Consider the following 20,656-nt stretch of genomic DNA (forward strand, 5'->3'; position numbering starts at 1 on the left):
TTATGTCAAAATATTGCAGGAGTCGTAAAACCAAGATAAAATATGGGAGGTGAAGGAGAAAGTGATTACCCTGAGTCTTACGGTCTGTGCTAGTGGATGCTGTAGAAAGACAAAGGATAAGATTTGGATGCTAGCTTGACTGTCCCAAACAGGGTGATCTGTGTAGGCCTGTGTAGTTTGAAGAGCAAGAAGGACTAGCTGAAGGGATAAAATACTTCGGGATTTTGTTACAATCCACAAACAAAAAACAGTGAGTCCAACATGGGTCCTAGAATGTTCTAAGTGGGAAATGAGCTGCTTCAGCAGAGACCTTGACTTGAACTTTACAGCTTCATCAATCTATAGAAACATTGTGTAGCTTATCCTAAAGAAAAAAAATACAGCAATACCATGGATTCCCATTCTAATTTTAACACTTTTATAGGAGTCTAATGCAGTGTAGAAAGATACTTAAAGATGCACTCAGTTTAAGCATGGTTAAACTTAAGTATGTGTTTAGAACAAGCTAATACCTTTGCACAGCCCTGAGTTGAAGCCCTATGGGTATGGAATTAGTGTGCTTGGAATTAATGAAGTTGTGTTGGGAACTTTCCCTTCTAGACAAATTACTTGAAATTTGGTAAGGATACAAACCTTTAAAATGCCACTGATGGTGTCATTAAATGGGGTTCTCTTGAGTCTGCTTCAGCCTATCAACTGTAACAGGACGTGGGCGGTGAGGTTTTTTTCTCTTTTTCTTTAAAGAACCAGTGAAGTTTAATTAGATTTTAAACTGACCTGTGCAACTAGGAATTAGCAGCCATGTTCCACAGGAGGATGGCAGTTTTCTCTCTGAACTCAACAGTGATTTTCCCTTTGCTTTGTGAAAAGCACAGCATGTAGGCTGGTAGCCATTAAAATACATGTTGTCTTAGAGGCTGCAAAGCCCTTCCATCTGTGAGAGGTTTTTTTTTTTTTAATTTTTCTTTATTTTTTCCCCCCAGAGTCGCATGTGTGTTGCAGTTGTTCTGCAGAACTTCTGCTGGCCGCTTATGCCACTAAAAGGGGGCATTAAAGCACCTTCTCGGACTTAGTTTTCCTTTTGCAGGGTAGCAGCACACCCTCCCTATCAGGAGTCACCAAATGAGAATTTCACCTTGTTTGGGTCTGTGAAAGGACTTTTCTCCAAGCTCTCAACGTTGTTTTATCTTAACAGAGCAGAGGAGGGACATATCTCCAGCTGGGCACAGGATCTAGTAGGCAGTAGCCAGCCGTGTCAGAAAGACCAGTTCTACAAGGTGCTGAACCCCTCCTGCTGTTCTTTTAGCTCTCTATTCCCTCTTTCTCAAACTCCAGCCTGCTTTTCCATTGCTTTCCAAGGCTTCAGAAGTAGCTGCTGATACTTTTCTTGAGACACATTACAATAATACGTGTCTGGAAGACATTTGTTTTTATTAGCCACTTCGGTGATAAAAATAAGGCTTGGTTTTGTCCCTTGTGGGGACACTGTGTGCCTGTAGCTTGTCATGGTGATTCTTCCTGCTTTGAAAGAGGAGTAATTCTTGCTTTTGCTGTTTCAGTGCTTGCAATAGTAACACTTTTACTTGGGATACGTCTTCCAAGCTGGCTTGGACCAAAATGAGAGGAAACACTGAAAGAAGAGCTATAGCTAGGAAGAGAGATAACTTCTAAAAAGAGAAAACATTGAATTTTATATTTTGGCTTCGTGAGTGTGTATGTAGCAGCACCAGGAGGGTTCTGTTATCTTTGTGGAAGTGACATTTAAGAAGTTACATACTGTATTCTTGTGGGGGAGAGGTGAGAGAGGTCCTTTAAACCGCAATTTGCTTGAGGGGTTTTTTTTGATGGTACTTAGAAGTACTTCGTAGCACAGTCATAAAGTAGCTATAAATTCCACTTCCAGTGTCTTTGCATGTCCTTTACTGAACCAGCTGACAGCCTGCATAGAATGCTTAGGTGAACAAGGCTTTGCAGGAACTGTATATAATTCTTTATTACCCGTGTCATTGGAGGATAAACAATAAAGCCTAAATCTCCAATTCTCAGGGGAATCCCCAGGCAAGACAAAAGTTTGCCCAAATTAATATCTCCTTTTCCTGCTAAATCCTTGTTTGCTTTCCACTTAGTGTTTTAAGATTAAAAGGCTATTAAAGAATAACTCAGAAATTCAGTTCTAATGGTTTTGTCCAGTGTTTGTTGTTTTGTTCCAACTTGTTAATCTGGAAAAGTTTGTTGCAGGCAAAGCTGCAGGTTTTATAGCTCCATTTCTTACCCTTGGTGCTTCCAATTTGCTGCGCTGTTGAACCAGGGCAGATCCTCTGCCAAGCATCAAGAGGACTCCCATCTGGAGTCCTCAGGGATGTCCTTCAGCTTCTAATGGGACACCCCTTTAAGTGTTCCCTCTGTCCGTGATTCACTGTCTTGGCTGAAAGTGTGGGATTTCTGAGCTCTCTTCCTGGCCTTTAATCAGAGGTATAATAATAAATATTTAATTTAAAAAGGTTTGAAAATCTCTTCAGTATTTGATCTAATATTATGAGTAAGGAGGAGGTTTTCTCAAGAGATGGATGAGGGCGGTCACATGATTGTGTCCTTGACCATCTCTTACTTCTCAGGGTGTTAAAGCCCTTACTGAGGTTCAAAGTTCTTACTCCAGGGAGCATTTCCAGGAGCTGGATACCCCTCCTGTCAAATGTGCCTCACACTGCCTTCATGTTTTCCTTCCCATTTTGGAGAAAAATGCTGATTTTTTTTTTTTTATGTTCTGAGTGCTACGTGCATCTCCTGAAGAGGGAAAAAAGATGTCATAGGGCCAGTTGAGTATCCTGAAACTTAATAACTAGGATGCAAAAGCTGCTTTTGGAGTTTGTTCAGTTTATACATTGATCTGAGTCCCTTAGATACTGGCTAAGTCTAGCAGCAGAAGGGAGAACTTTATTCCAAGTGAACTAGTTTGGCAAATAATCTTTATGCCAATTAAAGTGGAACTTGGCATAGAAATTTCCATCCTTAACCACGATTCCTCAGCTGTTTTCAATCATGTACAGTTGAAACTTGAGAAGCACTATGTCAACTTTAAATGGTTGTTTTAACTGTGTATGTATCTAAAATACACGAGTGGGAAATGTTATAAAGATTTTTTTTTTTAATTTTGCTTCACAAAATTAAATCTGGATTACTTTCAGTTGTGGAATCCTTCCCAGCACCAATGAAAAATGGAACAGGTGTTGAGGGGTTTGGAGTTTCAGACTTGCTGCCTCTTGACACAATGTTATTTGAACCACAATGTTAGTCTTGTCCTACAAGCAGTGTTCTTGCAATTAACCTTGAAATCTGAATGTGGTTTTATCATTTCCAATGGAAGTGTTGGAAGGTCTAAGCCTGGCATGTTTAATAGGAGTCCAGGCAAAACCTTGGGCAAGGAATACCCCTGAAATGACCAGAACAATTTATTTGGACTCTCCTACCTCTAGCTTTTCTTGAATCCTCAGAGCAAATCAGGATGTTGGTAGTTGCTTTTTTTCCATTTGATACTGTTTGGAAAAGTGCTACCAGGTTGGCTCAGAGGATGTGAACATCTGTGACAGATGAACTTGGTGCTGAGCTATGCGTTTTGGGAGAAGCCGTCTTTACCCACATTAGCATTTTGTAGAAGTGTGGAGTGAGGGAAGGAAATAAATGTGAATCTTGAAAGCAAAATTGATTGGAGAGGCTACATTTGTAAGTAAAGTGGGTTGTAAAACTGGAGCTGACAGAGGCTTTTAAAAAGCTTGTGCTAACTTCTGATTTAGTGTTCTGTGTCTTGGAGGATCAGAGCTGGAGAGCTGAATGTATTGCCTGTCACACTGTTCTATGTGTTTAAAAATAGCTGTAGACCAGCCTTAAAGATGCCAATACGTAATGGGCAGAAATCCATGTTTTTCAAAACCTCCTAAGTGAGGTTGAATAAAAACCGTAAAAAGGGTACTGTGCCCCATGCAAGCCATGGAACTGGAGATGGGGAAATGCTACATGACTTGGCTGTTGATTATCTGAGGCAGCACCAGTAGTGCATACAGCCAAGAAACACAGAGAAATTGGTCTGCCAGTGGGAATGGACTGTTGCAATGTTTCCATTGCAAGTTGCAGATTATCCGAGACTAGTTCGAGATTGGCATATGTGCTGAACAAAAGCAGGGCTTTGTACTTCACCAAAGTTTGGCACTGTCCCACACTAGACAGTAAGGACTCTTATCTTAAATTTTGACATTTTCAGTGTTGAAGACAGGTTCAGATCTAAGTAGGAAAAAATTTTCCTTTCTGACAGATGTATCAAACCCATCCCTTGAGCAGAGCTGTAGCACTAAGCCTTGTTTTGTTTTGGTATGGTAATACCAAAGGGCAGAGGTGCCAGTGCATGGTTACCAGTCATGTCAATTTGGCTGTTTTGCAAGAGAAATTTCTTTCTCTCTGCATAATAACTTTTTTCAGGCATGAAGGACTCGGGGAATGTGTTATTCCCCACCTCTACCTTCACTTTCCACATAGTATTTGCTGTACCCATCTGCCTGCAGCTTTAATATCACCCTCATTAAAGAAGTCCCAGATCAATTGCCTGAAGAGAAGTGGGATGGGCTGTCCTGAGCTTCTGGAGCCTGTGAGGACCAACAATGGACCCAGTGTTCTTTCAGCTGATGATTAAATACTTGGCTCATAAATATCAATATTATGTAATTCCTAAATCAAGTCAGCAAATTGTGACCATATGTGAGACTCTCTGTTTGGGAAGATCTGAGTCTTCCAAAGTCAGTCTGAGGAACAAACTAGGCTCCTCATCAAGAGTTGATGAGAGCAGCAGTAGTGACTTAATCCTCTGTCTTTCCTCATGCCCATCACCTCCTAGCTTGAGATTGATCCAGAGGCCTGTGGGGTTATGTGAGTAGGCCCAGGACTGTTGTGTTTGATTGAGCCCTGGCAGTCAGCTCTGCTGCCTCTTGGCAGATCACTTCCTCACTGGTGTGATGGGTGACGATCGCAGGTGGGGACCAGCAGGACAGCTTCTTACTGAGAGGCCTAATTTATAACTGGTGCTTAGTACATCCAGTCATCCACATCTTGGTGGATTGTGGGGGCTTTTCAGCACACATGGTAACTCCTGACACTGTGTATCCCTGCCTCATCTGTGTGTAAAACCATATCAAGATGACGACATTTAGAGGGAACCTGAACCTTCTTTCCATATCCTCTGCCCTAAAGGATGCCCGACAAATATTTTTATGTCTTTGCCTGAAGTGACAGGAGGTTTAGTTAGTGCTAAGAACTCTGAAGAGGTAGAGTTATAATTATGGGTACCAAAGGCTTTTAATTTTCTGAGTAAATTGAAATCTGGCTCCCACTGACACAGCACCTACTGTTGTTGGTGGATGCGGGGAGTGTCTTGCTTCTTGAAAGTCACGTTCCTTCCATGGGGTCTGCTGGTGTGTTGCAATCTGGGAAGAACATACTTGGTGCTGGATTACCTCCCTGTGTTCTGCAAGACTGCAGCAGTTCGCAACCTGCTCCATTTAATTTGCAGCCAGTTTTCTTGTTGCCTCTTTGCTAAGATCTGATGAATTTGAATCCCCAGTAGAACCTCTATCCTGGGACAGGATTCCAGCTACCTAAGAAGTTGACTTCAAAGGTATTTTCCATCTCTGGGCACTTCGATCCCCTGACCTTGTATCTGAAATAGCCATAAATGATTTGTCAGGCATTTACTTTTGTTTGTGTTGACAAACCCTAGAGACTCTAATCCATTTATGTGTTTTTTCTGTGCCTATCTCACAGTATCTGTGGAGGTCTACCAAAAATCAGCTCGGAGGAAGAGGCTGTGCCTGCTACTTACAAGTGCAGTTGATGTGGATGGATGCAGATACATCCCTACCTGTTCTTCAGAGAGCCTACCAAGGGGCAGTGCCTCACAGTGCATAGAAATAACCTGGTTGTGTGTGTTGAGGCATACAAATCTTTCTCCAGCAGTCACATATGCTCCCCAGAGAGCTATCAGCATTTTGTCCATGGGCTTCCCTTGCTCTTGTAATATCAACATTTACTGTTTTTCTATCTTGACCAGTTTAAATAACTCTTGGCATTTTATCATCCAGATGTGGCCAGAAACAACCAATATGGAACAGCTTGTAAAAATAATGGGGTGTGAGAACAGACAGTTGAGGGAACAAAGCTGCGACTGTCTTTCATCATTTCTAGAAGGAAATAGTGTTGTCATGAGCTTCCATTTTAGCTTCTATGTGGGGTGTGGAAGGCCCTGTGGTTTATTTTCCTCTCTTGGAGGAGGAAGGCAGAGCTTTCTGCTGAACAGAAGGGCTTGAAAGCAGTGCAGCCTAGCGACCAGAGAAGTCATGCAACTTGGATTCTTCTAACTCCAGTGTGTGGCCTTGGGCAAGCTGCTTAGTGTTGTGAGGTTCAGCTTCCCACCTAACCAGGAGAGCCACAGGCTTTGTTCATCTGAGGTGTGATTTCCACAGTGATCCTGCAATATCCTGCTCTTAAAACTAAGACCACCTTTCCCTTCTGTTTTGTTTTTAGTATGTTGAAGAACACCTTCAGAAAATATAATGCTGATGAATTTGTACTGCCCTGGCTGTTATTTGGGCTCTTTACCAGTAATGCAGAGCAGGACACTGGACTGTCGGGGCTGTGCTGATTTCAGGTGACTGAATTGACCAAGTCACGTTTTGCCATGCTCAGCAATAACAGGTGGGCTCAGTGGTGCCTGTGTTAGGATCCTCTGCTGAACAAACGCAAGGAAATTTCTGTCACGAGCCTAGCACAGACATGAACGCCAGCAGCCTTTGGAGTTTCCTGCCCATCTCTCTCACAAGTCTCTACAGTGAGGAGGTGATCATCTGCTGAGGCTGGTCAGCATTCCTCATGTGAACTGCAATGATGATTTTCTGTAGTTGACTCTGGAAATGGTTATATTTTCCACCAAAGTTCTGCAGCAGGGAAAAGCACCCACCCTTTGTTGGTAGGCAAGAATATCACTGTAGTTAGAATAAACATATCAGCAGCTTCAGTCAACTGTCCAGTATCTTTATCTGTAGCAGGCAAATGTATAGTTTCAGTCTGAACTTTTGTCCACAAGAAGAGTGAAGCCAGAGGGAACAGAATGAACTCGGCAAGGGAGCAAGCACAGTATGTCTCCAACAGGCTGCTCCCAACTAACCCGGAGCAAAACTTTCTTCTGTGGGGACACCATGAGGTCATTAAGTGGCTAAAGGTAGCTTTTGAAACAGAGGTATGTCTGTCATCTACCCAAAAGAGTCTCACGAATTCTGAGGAAGCCTTAGACCTGGTGGATGTTTCTCTATGAAAATACTGGTTTTCAGTATGAGCAGGCTTTCTGAATGCAAGAGAAGATCCCCAACATTTTTTTCCCATCATCTTCCCTAGTTTTACATAAAAGCTTTTGGATGATGGACTTGAGAAGACTGGAAGAAAGGTATTTGTGGACAGATTTTTTTTTTTTCTTCTTTGCCCTTTCTGTTTCTTTTGCCAGAAGTCGTCTTTTACAAGTGTTTTATGAATGAGCAAAGGAAAGAGTTTTTAGGGTAAACATTTTTCCTCACTAAAACAACTCAAAAAGAACCACAAGAATGAATTTTTCCCCAGTTTCAAACCCCATGAAATAGATCAATTGCCTGTCAGTGCTGTCATGTTAGTGAATTTCTTCACTGAAGGGACAGGCTGCAAGCAGAAGACTAAGGAGGGATGGGCGGCTGCTGGGGGAATGGGTCGCGGTGCCTTCACCTCAGATTGCCCCTTTGCCTTCCTCCGGTGATTAACGGGACATGGGTCCCTGCAGTGGTTATAGTGTTTTAAGCAGCTTGGTCCAGCTTGGAACAATTACCTGACTGCCTGGACACTCTGAGAGCACAAGCTCTGGGCTTTTCTGTCTTTGGGATATTAGCTGAAACCAGTGTGATCCAAGACAACTGGAAGCCAGTGCTGTTGAACATCATCTCTTATTTGGTTCTGGGAGACTGAAGGTGCCTGTGGTTTCTGAGATCAGTCCTTTCAGAAGAAGGACCAGGCTGTCATATTTGCTTTGCTGCTTTTTATTGTAAAAGGTCCCACTACAGTGGTCTTTATGCATAGTTAGCCCTTTAAGCCTTCCTGCCAAAGATTCAGCCAGTACAGACAGTGACTCTAATGCAGCAGGTTGGTTTGACATCAGGGCTAATTAGCAGTTATCCAAATCTTGGAGCAAGCTCTTTCAGACCTGGGGTGTGGGTTGTTTTTTGTTGGTTTTTTTTTTTCCTCAAACAGACTAGGCATAAAATTCCATCTGCCTAATTTGCAAATGCAATTGCTTTAATTATGCATCCAAATTGGGAAAGTGTATACTCAAAAAGATAGACAGCTAACTCTATGCATATAGGATGATAAAGTATGTACAAATTAGCTGTATCCTCCAAAGCCTGCACCATCTCAAAGCCTGCCCCCTCTGAGGATAACTGTTTTAAAAGAATAAATCCTTTCATCTTGCAAGTTTTCAGCAGCTAAGACAGCCTGTACACCAGTTTGGTTTGTTGTTTTGTTGCTGTTCCTCATGCAGTTTTATTTTACACAAAGGGATAATTTTCTCTGTCCCTCCTGCCAACAAGGACCAGAACAAAAGGGTTACATGCTGTGAATGCACCTGCTGCTATGTTCGAGAAATTTTCTATCCCAAGAGATGGTGAGTGCAGGGAAGTGTGATAGAGCAGGAGGAGCTGAGGGAAGAAGAACACAGGAATACGGATCATGGTAACTGATGGTGAAGGCTGGAGAATGTGCCAGAGAGCTCAGCCAGGTGCATCAGCAGCCTCTGGCTCTGCCTTGCCAGTCTTCTGCCCTGACCTCCTTTATTGTCATTTTACTGGTTTTCCTTGCACACTGTGTAGATCATCCTGTGATCATCCTGAGACTTGGTTCCTAAAGCTCCAGCCTGGTGGTGGTTCTCTTCCCTGCCTGGATCTGATGCTGCCAAACTGGCACTAATCTCCCTGGATGGTTGTGCCAGGCCTTGCTTTGTCCTCATGGTTTCTTCTGTTTCTTTTTTCCAGATGAGCAACAAAAGGTCGAATAGTTTCCGCCAAGCCATCCTTCAGGGGAACAGGAGGCTGTGCAGCAAGGCGCTGCTGGAGGAAACGGGGCTGAGCCTTTCGCAGAGGCTGATCCGACATGTTGCATACGAAACCCTGCCTCGAGAGATAGACCGCAAGTGGTACTACGACAGCTATACCTGCTGCCCTCCACCCTGGTTCATGATCACCATCACTATTGTAGAGGCAAGTACCTTAATGCCATCTCTCTGGGAGCCTACCCCACACTACCACAGGCTTTGCTGGGACATGAACAAGGGCTAGAGTGGGACTTGTTTAGACCCAGACAAGGACAGGCATAAAGCTGATAGTCATCTTGGCTTGCCTGTCATGTGTGTGTGTAAGTGGAGACTGTGATCCTATCTGTCTCCAAGCACAGTTATTAGTCAGTGAAACAATTTGTATATGAAACCACAGAATTTGGGAAACTGGAACCAAACTTTTTGAGGAGTGAAAATCCACACAGTTCTAGGGAAAGTGGTAATTCAAATCATGGAATTAGAAGAAAAATTCCTATACGGTTACCTCTGTTCTGTGAATGGAGAGAAAAAGGAGGAAAGAGAAACTGGGTTAAATATTCTGACCTGCTCATCTGTTGCCCAAATGAGATCTTTGCACAATTGCTGAGTAATGTGCTCGAATAAGCACAAAGGAGGATATAATATGGCACTGATCGGTAGGGTGCTGAGTTCCTCTGACTCAGTGGCTGCTGTGTTACGGAAAGCCACATAGAGAATTATACCAATGTGTTGCAGGTTCCTCAAAGCAAGGAACTTTCATGCTGTGTGGAGCTGTCAAATGGGAGAAAAATTACTGCACATTTGACTTTTTTCTCCGTGGTTTTGAGCTACAAAGGACTTTTCAGCGAGAGAAGGCATTTGCTAACCAAGGAATCTCTCTACTCTTCTAGGTTGCCTTTTTTCTTTACAACGGAGTGGTATTAGACAGATTTGTGCTGCAAGTCAGTCACCCCTTATACCTGAAGAATGCATTACTTTACCATCCTCAGCTCCGTGCTCAGGCTTGGAGGTACCTAACCTACATATTCATGCATGCAGGGTGAGTACATACAGACTGTGCTGATTCCCCACAGTTCAGGTTCCCCAGAGAGAGGGAGGAGGAAGTGACACAATCAGCTCAGAAATAAAATTTTCAAAACCAATTCTAAATTGCATATAAAAATCTGAAGCTGTTGTGTAGTGCTGGGGCAATGAGGGGCAAATCTTCACAGCTCTCTGAAGGGAAGAGGCAACATAAGGAACTTAGCAGATGCTACTCTTCTCCCCAGCAGTATTGGGACCACATCTTCCTCTTATTGTGCACTTCCCCAGTGTGTACTTCCTAAAACTCAACAGATTGAAGCCCAGTGTCCCTCTAGAGGAGCTGTGCAAGTGGTAGAACAAGTCTGGAAAGATGCTGGACTGCTATTTAAAAACTGCATGGTGTATTCTTGCTAGACTTCCTAGCTGAGGTTGGAAAAGTCAATTAAATTCCCTGTGCCTGTGGTATGTCATCGCTTAGTAATGTTGTCCCTTCTGTAGGGACTGAGATAATGCCTAGAAGCCTGAGTCAAGATTGAACTCCCATATTGTACACACTGTAGAAACACCAGTGTTCCTGAAGAGTTGACAGTCTCGACTGACCAGATGGACAGAGAATGGTCCATCTAACGCAAAATGCAAAATGAAGGTGCACAGTAAGATGAATCCTCCTTCATCCCATAGGAGGTATGTAGCAGACTTGGGAAGACAATACAAGGTGTGGGGATTCTAACTCTGTGCTTCTCAACTGTGCTAGTCCTCCCAAGATTCCAAGACACTTAATTGTGTGATGTTTGTGATGCCATGGTGATGAGTGAGTGTCACAGGAAAGTTCATCCCTGTACGAAACACTCTACCCCCACTGAGTAGTTTCTCAGATCATTATTTTCACACATTCCTGGCAGATAATTGCAATTTTCTTTAATTCTGTCATTGAAAAATCACAGCAACAAGCTTTTTAGCAGTAGTTTATCGTTTGAAACTGGATAAAGCCTCTTTGTTCTTAAATAAAAAGCCTATATCCCCATCAGTCAATGTTCTCCTATGAAAGGCCAGAAAGATCAAGCAGATCTTTTCCTTTTTCCATGTTGCTGATTGAAGACATGCTGATGTCTCTTCTCTGCCATGGAATAACTTCCTCGTTGTATAATTGCCTTTGAGCATAAGATGTGCCCCAGATCTCTGAATAAAAACCATAGGACCCAAGGGGACGGTAAGAAAAAACTTATAGATGAAACTTCTGAATATGGCAACATTTGTACTTTGCATGCTAAATTCCTCCAAAGAGTCCATTGTATATAGTTTTCAGTCTGCAAGTGAAGACTGTTGGGCTTAGCCGTGAGGCTGGTTTATGAAAATGAAAATTGGAAATTTCCATCACTGAGGATGTGGGGAAAACTTGAAGAAACATTTGATTTTTACTAATGTTAGCTATTTTGTATCTGGGCTTTTTTCTGGTGGTGGTGGTGTTCTGCTTTATCACTTATATAACCACAGACTGCTCTGGGATATGTTTGAAGAGAAGCACCTGCACAAGGACAATTTTTGCAGCATTTACATGTCTTTCTGTATCAGCTGTGGCATGCTTTCCTAACCTGTGCAAGGTCACCCTTTCCCATGAAAGGAGGCAGTACTCTCGCATTCTTCACACTTCCTGACTGAAAAATTTCTCAGATTTATTTCGCATCTGTGGCTGGCTCAGAGGTGAACAGTGGAGAAGGTGGTGTGCAGGAGACTCATTGTTTTTGTGATGGATTCCAAGTTCTTAAGCTACGTCGCCTTTAAAACAATGCAGAGTCCTGCTGAAACAGTAAACCCCATGATTTATCTGGAGTTAGGCTAAACGTTCATTTGTTGCTAACCTCTGTGTGTTAAACTCCTTTTATATCAGGAGAACAGATAAATCTTGGAAAGGTAATAACATTTGTTAGTGGAAGCCCATCATTCTCCTCTCGTTTTTAAATGAGAGGCTAACACAATACCATGGGTTCTATTGTTATCCTGCTTCCAGCTGAGACTTTAAAATGGTAATGCAGACTGCTCCTTCATATAGGGCACTTGGTCTGTTTTTTTGAAGAGCAAGTAACAGCCGGAAGGTGTCCGAGAAGACAGCAGTTGCTAAGGCTTGGCTGGCTGTGCTTCTAGAAAGATTCCAAAAATGCACAGGCTGTGTGTTGGTCCTGATGGAGAGAGCTTTGCCAAGGGCTGAAAAGGCAGGAGAAGTTGTAAATCCTGCCCTTCTGCTTTCACGAAAAGCAGACGTTGATGATCTGGGGCTCATGTATTTGTAACAGTGCCATAACTAATGACTTGCATTGATGCTCAGTCCCATTTGTTTGGTCCCGGGGAAGGAAAAAGTCTTTAATAAATCAATGAAATTGTCATTTCAAGAATGACGCATTCAGCACTGGCAAAGGCTAATTATATTTTATGGGTGCTTATTGACTGTGGAGCCTTCAAAGCTCTTAGCATGATGGGGAGGAGAAGTGAATGGGATTGCTCGTGGAAAGTCTTTTAAGAACAGCTGTGAATCAGAGCAGTCACTTTAGAGTCTAGGATAAACTTTGCTGAGCTTTTACAAAAGCTTCCTTTGAAAAATAAGACCCAGTGCTTTGTGTGAAAATGTCAGGTGCCACCTCATGACGTTGACTGTGTGCCAGCCAAAGCTGCTTCCCTCCCCTCTGTAAAAGGGCGCTTGGATGCTTTGACTCTTTTCTGTGATCTCAGTTTGACCTTTGCTGGTTGTTCCTAATTTAGTTCCTAAGTTCTGTGAACATGCGGGATCAGGATGAGTGCCACAGTATGCCCATGCCCAGTGGCTTCAGAAGTCTTGAGCAGGGTAGTAAAAAAACCTCAGTTACATGCAGCAGTTTCCCATGATGACAAATTGAAGCACTGAATGTCTCATGCAGGAGAGAAATTTATCCTTGGAGAGAAATTCACTGTAAACAAACCTATTAAGATATCCGGAAAGGACTGTTTCCTGCAGTATCATCTCCAGCAGTTTTTTCCGGTCCAACTTTAAATTCTCATTTATGAGACTGTTCTGTCATTACCACATCTTGCCATCAGCGCTTTTCTCTGATGTATATGGGAAATTGCTATGGTAACATGAAGAAGAACCAAAACAGTGAAAATGCATGTAACCTAAACCAAAGATTGGTAGTGGCTGTCTGTGAGCAATCCTTTTCTTGTATAAAATAGGATGTAGGTTTTCAATACATTAGCTACTTTGCACTCTTCCTCCCAACACATGCTAGGCTTCTGCATTAAGGGTAACACTGTGTCATTTAGGTCCACCTGCTTTGTAAGCAGACTCAGGAAATTTTCATACAGAAGCCAGTATACCCTGGGGTCCAGTGGGATGTGGCCATTCAGCAGGGTCACAGCCCTGTGAGCCACGGGTAAATCTCAGACACTAGCACGATGTTGAAGGACCTTGCTCAGGGGCCTGGTGCTGTTGTTACTTCACTGGAAGATCCTGCAGATGGCAAAGGCATGTACTGTTGATTAGAGTAACAAAGAACTTGCTTTGAAACCACTGACTTGGCACAGGAGAAAACTGCTGCACTGGAGCCTTTACCCAATATGCACATCTTAGCTGTCATACTCTCTACCTTTAGGCAAGTGGTCCTGCATGATGTGCACAGCAGGGTTTTCTAAAGACTAATCTCAGCCCACCTTTTCCCTTTGTGTTCAGCAGGAGTTTTGCTATTGACTGGGATGGGAACAAGGGTAGGTGAACAGAGCGCTTCAGTGAATACATCTTGTGTCTCACTGGACACCTAACCAGCCATAAATATGCTCTCTGCTTCCCATTCTGACCATGATCCCATTGCAGCAGGCACAGCAGAATAAGGGTAAGGGTCAGATAGCATAAACAGTAAGGCAGCATTATGTGTCACAAGGAAATGGCAACTGTCTTGGGACTTACAGGCTTACCTTGCTCTTGCCTTGATATCTGTACCCCATCACAGCAGTGTAGTATGTGCAGGGAAAGTCTGTATCGTTAGGAGGGGACAAGAGAGGAGCAGGTCAAGTTTCTGGCTTCTGTTCCAGGCTCTGCTGCCATCTTGCTGCTTTTTTTGACAAGTCATGTAGCTTAAAAAAAAAAAAAAAAAAAAAAAACATGCTATGAGGTCTTTGGCTGAAAAGAGCTGGGTGTATATGAAAAAGATAATGAGCAGTAAGGAGTGAAGAAGCATTGCAGGTCTCAGTCTGATTTTTTCAGGAACCATTGTTCTTCACAGTGTTAAAACCTACCTTCATGAAGCAGGTGCTATTTGCTTTCCTTTCCAAGATATCTCTGGGTAAAGAAGGGAGACAAAGAGTTAGAAAAGAGGACAACTGTTGTTTTTCCTTGCTGCAGGATAGAACACCTTGGACTCAATGTTGTCCTTCAGCTCTTGGTTGGGGTTCCCCTGGAAATGGTGCATGGAGCTGCAAGGATCAGCTTTGTGTACGTTGCTGGAGTTGTGGCAGGTAGGTAACACCTCTGGATGGCCCAGATGGAGAAGCATCTGACAATGGTCTGTGCTGGCTTTTGTGCAGAAGGAATGTTTTGTGACATTTGGGTGTAGGAGAGGAGCAGTCACTGATCTTCTGGGCATTGAAATTCTTTCGGAGGCTGAAAGTGGGAAATATGCTACAATTTGACATCTGTTTCTAACTAGCCATGGGCTCTCTGTTTAGGAGACCTGCTAAAAAAAAAGCACCAACAACCTGTTACTTTGCAATAGCTTTGCTTTAGATGGTCTTCCTGAATGTGGAAGTTGTACTGTTCCTTTCCTCTCGTGTCCATAGAGGTCTAGAAGAAAGGTGGCATCACAGGCATTCCTGCATGAAGAGTCTTCCCCCCCCCGGTCCTATGCCAGTTCTTCCTCCATTTGTCCTGTGCTGTCTGTTTTCTACAGCCTGAGTAAGCCAGAAGTATTTGGTTGTAGGTTGTGAGCAGTGCACAGGAACCTGGAAATTCATTTAATCATGAAGCCATGGGGTTTGATTGATTTTTAGCTTGTGCTGTATTGCTTTTATTTATGTGTGGCATTTCCAGCAGTTTGGAGGTGATGGAAGTTAGCTGACAATAGATCAACATCTCATTAAAATGGGGAGAGTGTGAGAAAAACCAAGGGCTTCACAGTGGTATTCAGACAATGATTCACTGCCTTAGTTCAAGATTTATGGTGGGGTTTTCTCTTCCAGCTACATAATTTTATTTTTTCCATAATGAGCAGATAAAATCTTTGTAAAATGGGCTGCATTGGGTACTAACAAATCCTACATTCTAGTAGAGACACTGTGGAAAGAATAATTGGACTAGGACACAGGACCAGGCATGGTACAAACACCACACTTTTTAATTCAGAGAAAGGAGCTAGCAGGCCAGCTCCACCGTCCCTTGCCTGTTATTTTAATAAGCACTGAAGTGGTCCCCAATCAGCAACTTTCCAGACATAATCTTTTCTACATAGATCCATCTACCAAACCCTGGGGCTTCATTTATGTACATGTAAATACGCATTGCACAGCTTTGCAGGTAAGCGAAGCAAGCGAGCGTTGAGCCTGCTGCACTTGAGTCCAGGTCAGCACTGCGAGTTGCCAGCTGCCTCGCAGATTTCTGTGGCCATGCACTTGCTGGCAGCATCTGCAGGGCCACAGACAGGTTTTGCTTGGGCACTGAGTTGGGCTGAATGCCTGGAGCTCTGGAGGCTTGTAGCCAGTGCCCGGGTGAGGCTCACTAGCTCAGCTAGCATTACTGGATTCATTTCTGCTACACACATGATCTCCTCTTTTTTCCTTGGATAAACTGCCACATCCTCATAGACTTGTCTTTCACACCTTATGACCTATAAATTGTGGAATAAGGTGGCAAATGGAAAGGGAAAACTTCCTTTCTTAGTGCTGGATGGAACTACAAATGTGACTGGACAGTCCCACACAGAAAAGCATTCCTTGATACCCGTACCATTTGAGTTGTTAGGCAATTATTAAATGTGACAAAAAAATTATTCTTTGACAAGAGTGTGCCAGGAGAGAGAGAAAGACGTGTACTTATGCTGAGGATCTGGCAATAGAAAGATAACACAGCTCCTAAACAATCAAGAATAAACAGTAAAATGTAGACATAGGCCACAAGGGCCACTCCCTACTTCATGGTTTTTTCTCATTTGTCTGGCTTTACTAAGAAGGCATGTTGAGGCTGAGATCGAGAGACTCAGTGCAGTGTCTGAGGACTTAACTGTAAGTTCTCATTACTCCTTTCCTAAATTCTCATTAACTTTTTCATTATGTCCTGGCTTTGACCAGGATAGAGTTATTAATGATGATGTTTAAGAGCTGAGAAGTCTCAGGGCCATACAGTGAAGGAAGGAGCTATCAGCAGAGCTGGCTGGTGGAACCTCAGCACTTTCTTGACCCAGAATCAGCTGAGCAATTAGGAAAGAAGTTTGTTAGGTTCTGTACTACCAAGGACTCTCTCAAGATCTGCCATTGTCTCTTTTTCCCATTCCCGCTCATCACAAAGATCTTCTTTATCCCTGCCTTGTGACACCATGTCTGCCTTTGTGTCTCTCTCTCTTCTGAAGTTTGCAATGAAAGGAGCTTTGAGCAGATCCAAGCCTTCAAGGGCTTTGAGCAGATACCCTCCTGGGATAAGGAGAAGCAGTGCCTATGTTTGGATGCATTGTTACTAGCGATGCCTTTATGTGATTGACCTGTCATTTTGCTATCTTGTGTTTACTGCCTCCACCCAGATTATTTTTAGTTAGTTTTACTCTGAAGTTTTATAAGTAACAGGCTGTGCTTTGATCAGAGGCCTGTGCTAAGTTACAGGTCCCCAGTTCCTTCTTGCTGTGCAAATATTTGTTTTGCCAGCATGGGAGCTACTTCTATTTTATCTTCATGTGAGGATCCAGACACAGATACTTGTCTGTCTCCTGCTTCCTTGTTAGTTTAATCAGGGTATAGGTGCCTTTTTTTGGCATAGGTTTGAAGATATATTGCTGCCTTGCTTGGCTGCTTTTAAAGTGGGTGCAGAAGAATCGATCAGTCACTGTCTTAGCAGTTCTACAGGACTGAGTTAGCTTCCACAAGTCAATTGATTTCCCCTTCCCAATTCTCTTCGTGTATTACTGACCTGCATCTATTAGCACAAAACAAGCAGTAGCAGGGATGTAGGATAGGAGAGAGTGTGTTTATTTGGCTGCAATTGTCACAAACCCTTGTTTTTTCTCCCAGGGTCCCTGGCAGTGTCAGTAGCTGATATGACTGCGCCTGTGGTGGGCTCCTCTGGAGGCGTGTATGCTCTTGTCTCAGCTCACTTGGCCAATATAGTCATGGTGAGTACCAGAATGACTGTCTAACCCCTTCGAAAGTGAGCCAGGACTGGTGGCCCAAAGGGATTGGAAATTGGGCCTGACCCAGCTGTTGGTCATTCAGAGCTTGCCCTAGTTAAGATTCTTGTCTTGGTGTTGTGGTCCTGAAATAGAAATGTTACACTGCAGTTGCCTTGGTACCCTCATGACTGGCAGCTTGCCAGGAGAAGCCAAAGATGCTGATAATCCAAGATTTAGCGGTGTACTCCAGGCTGTCAGCTCTCCTTGCAAGGACTGACAAATGTTTGGAAAAGGAGGAGCTGACTGGCTCTGTGGAAGCTGCAGATGTGTTTCTGTCTGTGTGCCATGTAATGTCAGTGGGTACCCAAGGAAATTTAGTGTTTGGTGGATTTGTGTGCAGAATATCCCCTGATCTCCGTTTGTAAAACTCAGACTGAAGCTGAACCCTGGGCATAGTAGTGATGCATCTTTTTGTCATTTCACCTAATGAAATACTTTCCAGCATCGTCATTCCTCTAAGACATAGAAATAGGAGCTCATCCAAGGTTCTCAGCTAGATGGTGGCAAAGCCCAGCACATCTGCCTGTGTGACTCCTCAGCTGATCACTGGGCAAAAGGGCTTTGCTGAGAGATTTGTGTGTGGTGGTACAGGGTTGCATGTCTGTCCTGTATCAGCAGTGTCAGAGCAGAATAACCATAAAAAAGATGGTAATGTGTTCTCCCCTGGGTCTGAGTGTGAAGATGATGCGGGTCAGCTGCAGTGGAGACAGAAGATCTGTTACATGGATGCTGAAAAACGTGTGTGTGGCTCAGCAGGCTCTGGCTGCAACCCACAGCGGTGCTGCTCCAGGCAGCTGGCAGTGGGGGAAGCTAGTGATTTCCTGAGCAGAACAGTTCTGCTTTTGCTGTCTTCAAGTTTTTCAGAGCATGAATGAGCTGGGGGCTATTGTCCAGTTGAGTGGCTGGGCAGAGAGATAGGGAGTGGAGGAGAGGGGCTACCCCTATACCACAGGGTTTCTACTGGGGAAATGCCCCCCTATACACAGTGATTTTCAGTACAGTTTGTGTTCCCTGCCACTGGGCCAACAGCAGCAGGAGGGAGTTTCCCCTGTCTCACAGGGTGGCAATGCAGACACAGGGTTTCTTCACACTGAGATTCACAGGGTCAGAGGGGGACATTGGAGGAAATTTTGGTTTGTTTTAGAAAAAGAGGCTCTGCTGGAGGCGTGGGGAGAGTCTTCACTAGTTACCTTCCCAGACTTCTTAAAACGTTGCAGAGTGGCCTGTTATTTCACTACTCATTGGCCTTCTCCAAATCTATTTAGCAATTGTTACCTTAGCATATCTATTTCTCTATTATCCATTGCCTCTCTTCTCATCTGAAATTACTTTTACTGCATTTCCCATTCTGGTGGTGGTTTTTTTCATTTCTTTCCCCCTCTTCTCTCTCTCTGCTCACTTAGTATCTAGATGTGATGCACTCACATGTTGCTCATTTGCTGGTAGAGCACACAGTCTTGCACAGGTGCTTTGAGCGTGCTGGGAAGAAGAGGGACCGTTGCTGGAAGGGTCTCTTGAATCTTCTGTCCCCTTGTTCCTCCTAGTAACCAAAGGAAATGAAAACATTCCTGCTTGTAAAAAGTAACTATTATTGGAATTAAATAGGTAAAATAACCAACAGGAGGAAGCAATAAACCATGTCACCCTAAGGAAAAGTGTGAGGGGAGGAATTCAAAACAGCTACGTAGAAATGAAAACTGAAGGAAGCAGGACAGTATTAATCAGCTCAGAGTTCAGAGCCTTCTGACTGGGTTGGGTGTCTCTGTGGAGAGAGAAAATGAGTTCTTATTTTGTAGAGATTGCATTTTTGCAGTCACAGAAATGATAGACAGACAGATACCACATAAAACTTGAATATATGTAATATGTATTGCAGAATATTTCTTCAGCAGGCTGAAAAGTCACCGAATGCTGTTAAAGTTAGGCTGAAGAGTTTACACCCAATTTTTTTTTTTTGTTTTATTCCTTCAGTGTGATGAACAGGGAGGATTTTCAAAAGAAACCTGGCTAGCTTGGTATCTCATACTGCTTTCAACAGGGAAAATTTCATTTAGTCACAATAAAAATAATAATGGCGTCATACATCTGAGTTCCCCGGAACGTGATCTCTTCTTCTGCTTGGAAATTTTGTGCAAGTGGAAAAGGAGGAATTTAAACATTCCTCCCAGGATTTCTGTCATTCAGAGATTCTTATTCCACTATATTGATTAATGACCAAGCCTGAAGACAGAGCAAGCCAAATCTGGGCTTTCTTATGGGGCTGTTTCCTTGGTATGCTTTTATTGAGGTCTTTGTTATTTGTGTGTGCTCTGCCGAAGATCTGAGTTGCAGAATTTCAGGGAGCCTGAGGTACAGGCAGTAGCACTGGATAAGCACTGAGAAATGGCCTGACAGGTGACAGTATGGGGCCTCCAAGTGGATCATGATGGCCTGTGTGATGTTAGTCAGAATGATGCTTGTGTTGAATGCTAGGTACTACTGAACGTAATTTTATTTGATGTGACCTACTACAACAAGGTTTTGCAGGGTAGGTAAATTTGAATTTGTCTACCCTGCAAAACCTCAGAATTTAAGGTGAAACATCATACTAATGTGTTAAAAATTAGTCTGTCTGAAGAACAGAGAATGGCAAGGCCGGCCAAGGACCATGCCACACCAGCTGGATCTCAGGCATGGAAAGTCAGTAAGGCTGCCAGACAAAGAAGTTATGGACTGTCCATAACTTGGACATGCCTGCAATATGTCCTTCATGGTTATGTCCTCTGGGATTGACAGAGTGTGTCTGTGTCAAACCTCCGTGTTTGGTGTGGTGAGTGGAAAGTTCACAGCCAGGTGGCAAAGGGGTTTCTTTCAAGGATGGTCGTTCTTGATGCTCTTCTAATGTGTAGGTTTGAATGTGAAATCCCTCCAGGTTTGCATGCAGCATCACTTTGTTTTCCTTGTCTCTTTTCCAGAACTGGTCAGGAATGAAGTGCCAATTCAAACTGCTGCGCATGGCTGTTGCCTTGATCTGTAGTAAGTATCATGCAATACTTGGCACGTGTGCAGTCCTGTTTTCTTTGTCCTTGTCATAGGAGTTCATGTTGATACAGAGAGT

The 20,656-nt window shown here is 43.4% G+C and overlaps 1 protein-coding gene across 8 annotated transcripts in view; it reads left to right on the forward strand.

Annotated features, from left to right (window-relative positions):
• The window catches only part of RHBDL3 (rhomboid like 3), a 66,880-nt gene that overhangs the window by 40,053 nt on the left and 6,171 nt on the right, over window positions 1–20,656 (forward strand). For all 8 annotated transcript variants that reach the window (XR_003399634.1, XR_003399636.1, XR_003399635.1 and 5 more), the window contains 5 exons: window positions 9,087–9,311; window positions 10,036–10,184; window positions 14,535–14,647; window positions 17,402–17,502; window positions 20,514–20,574. Coding sequence is in view for 3 of the 8 variants with exons in the window: in XM_026860857.1 (XP_026716658.1) it covers window positions 9,087–9,311; window positions 10,036–10,184; window positions 14,535–14,647; window positions 17,402–17,502; window positions 20,514–20,574 (649 nt within the window). In the remaining 5 variants the exon portion in view is untranslated. The remainder of the gene's footprint in view (window positions 1–9,086; window positions 9,312–10,035; window positions 10,185–14,534; window positions 14,648–17,401; window positions 17,503–20,513; window positions 20,575–20,656) is intronic.

The sequence above is a fragment of the Athene cunicularia genome (assembly GCF_003259725.1).
Source record: "Athene cunicularia isolate RWA chromosome 18 unlocalized genomic scaffold, athCun1 chr18_part1, whole genome shotgun sequence".
In the NCBI taxonomy this organism is placed as follows: Eukaryota; Metazoa; Chordata; class Aves; order Strigiformes; family Strigidae; genus Athene; species Athene cunicularia.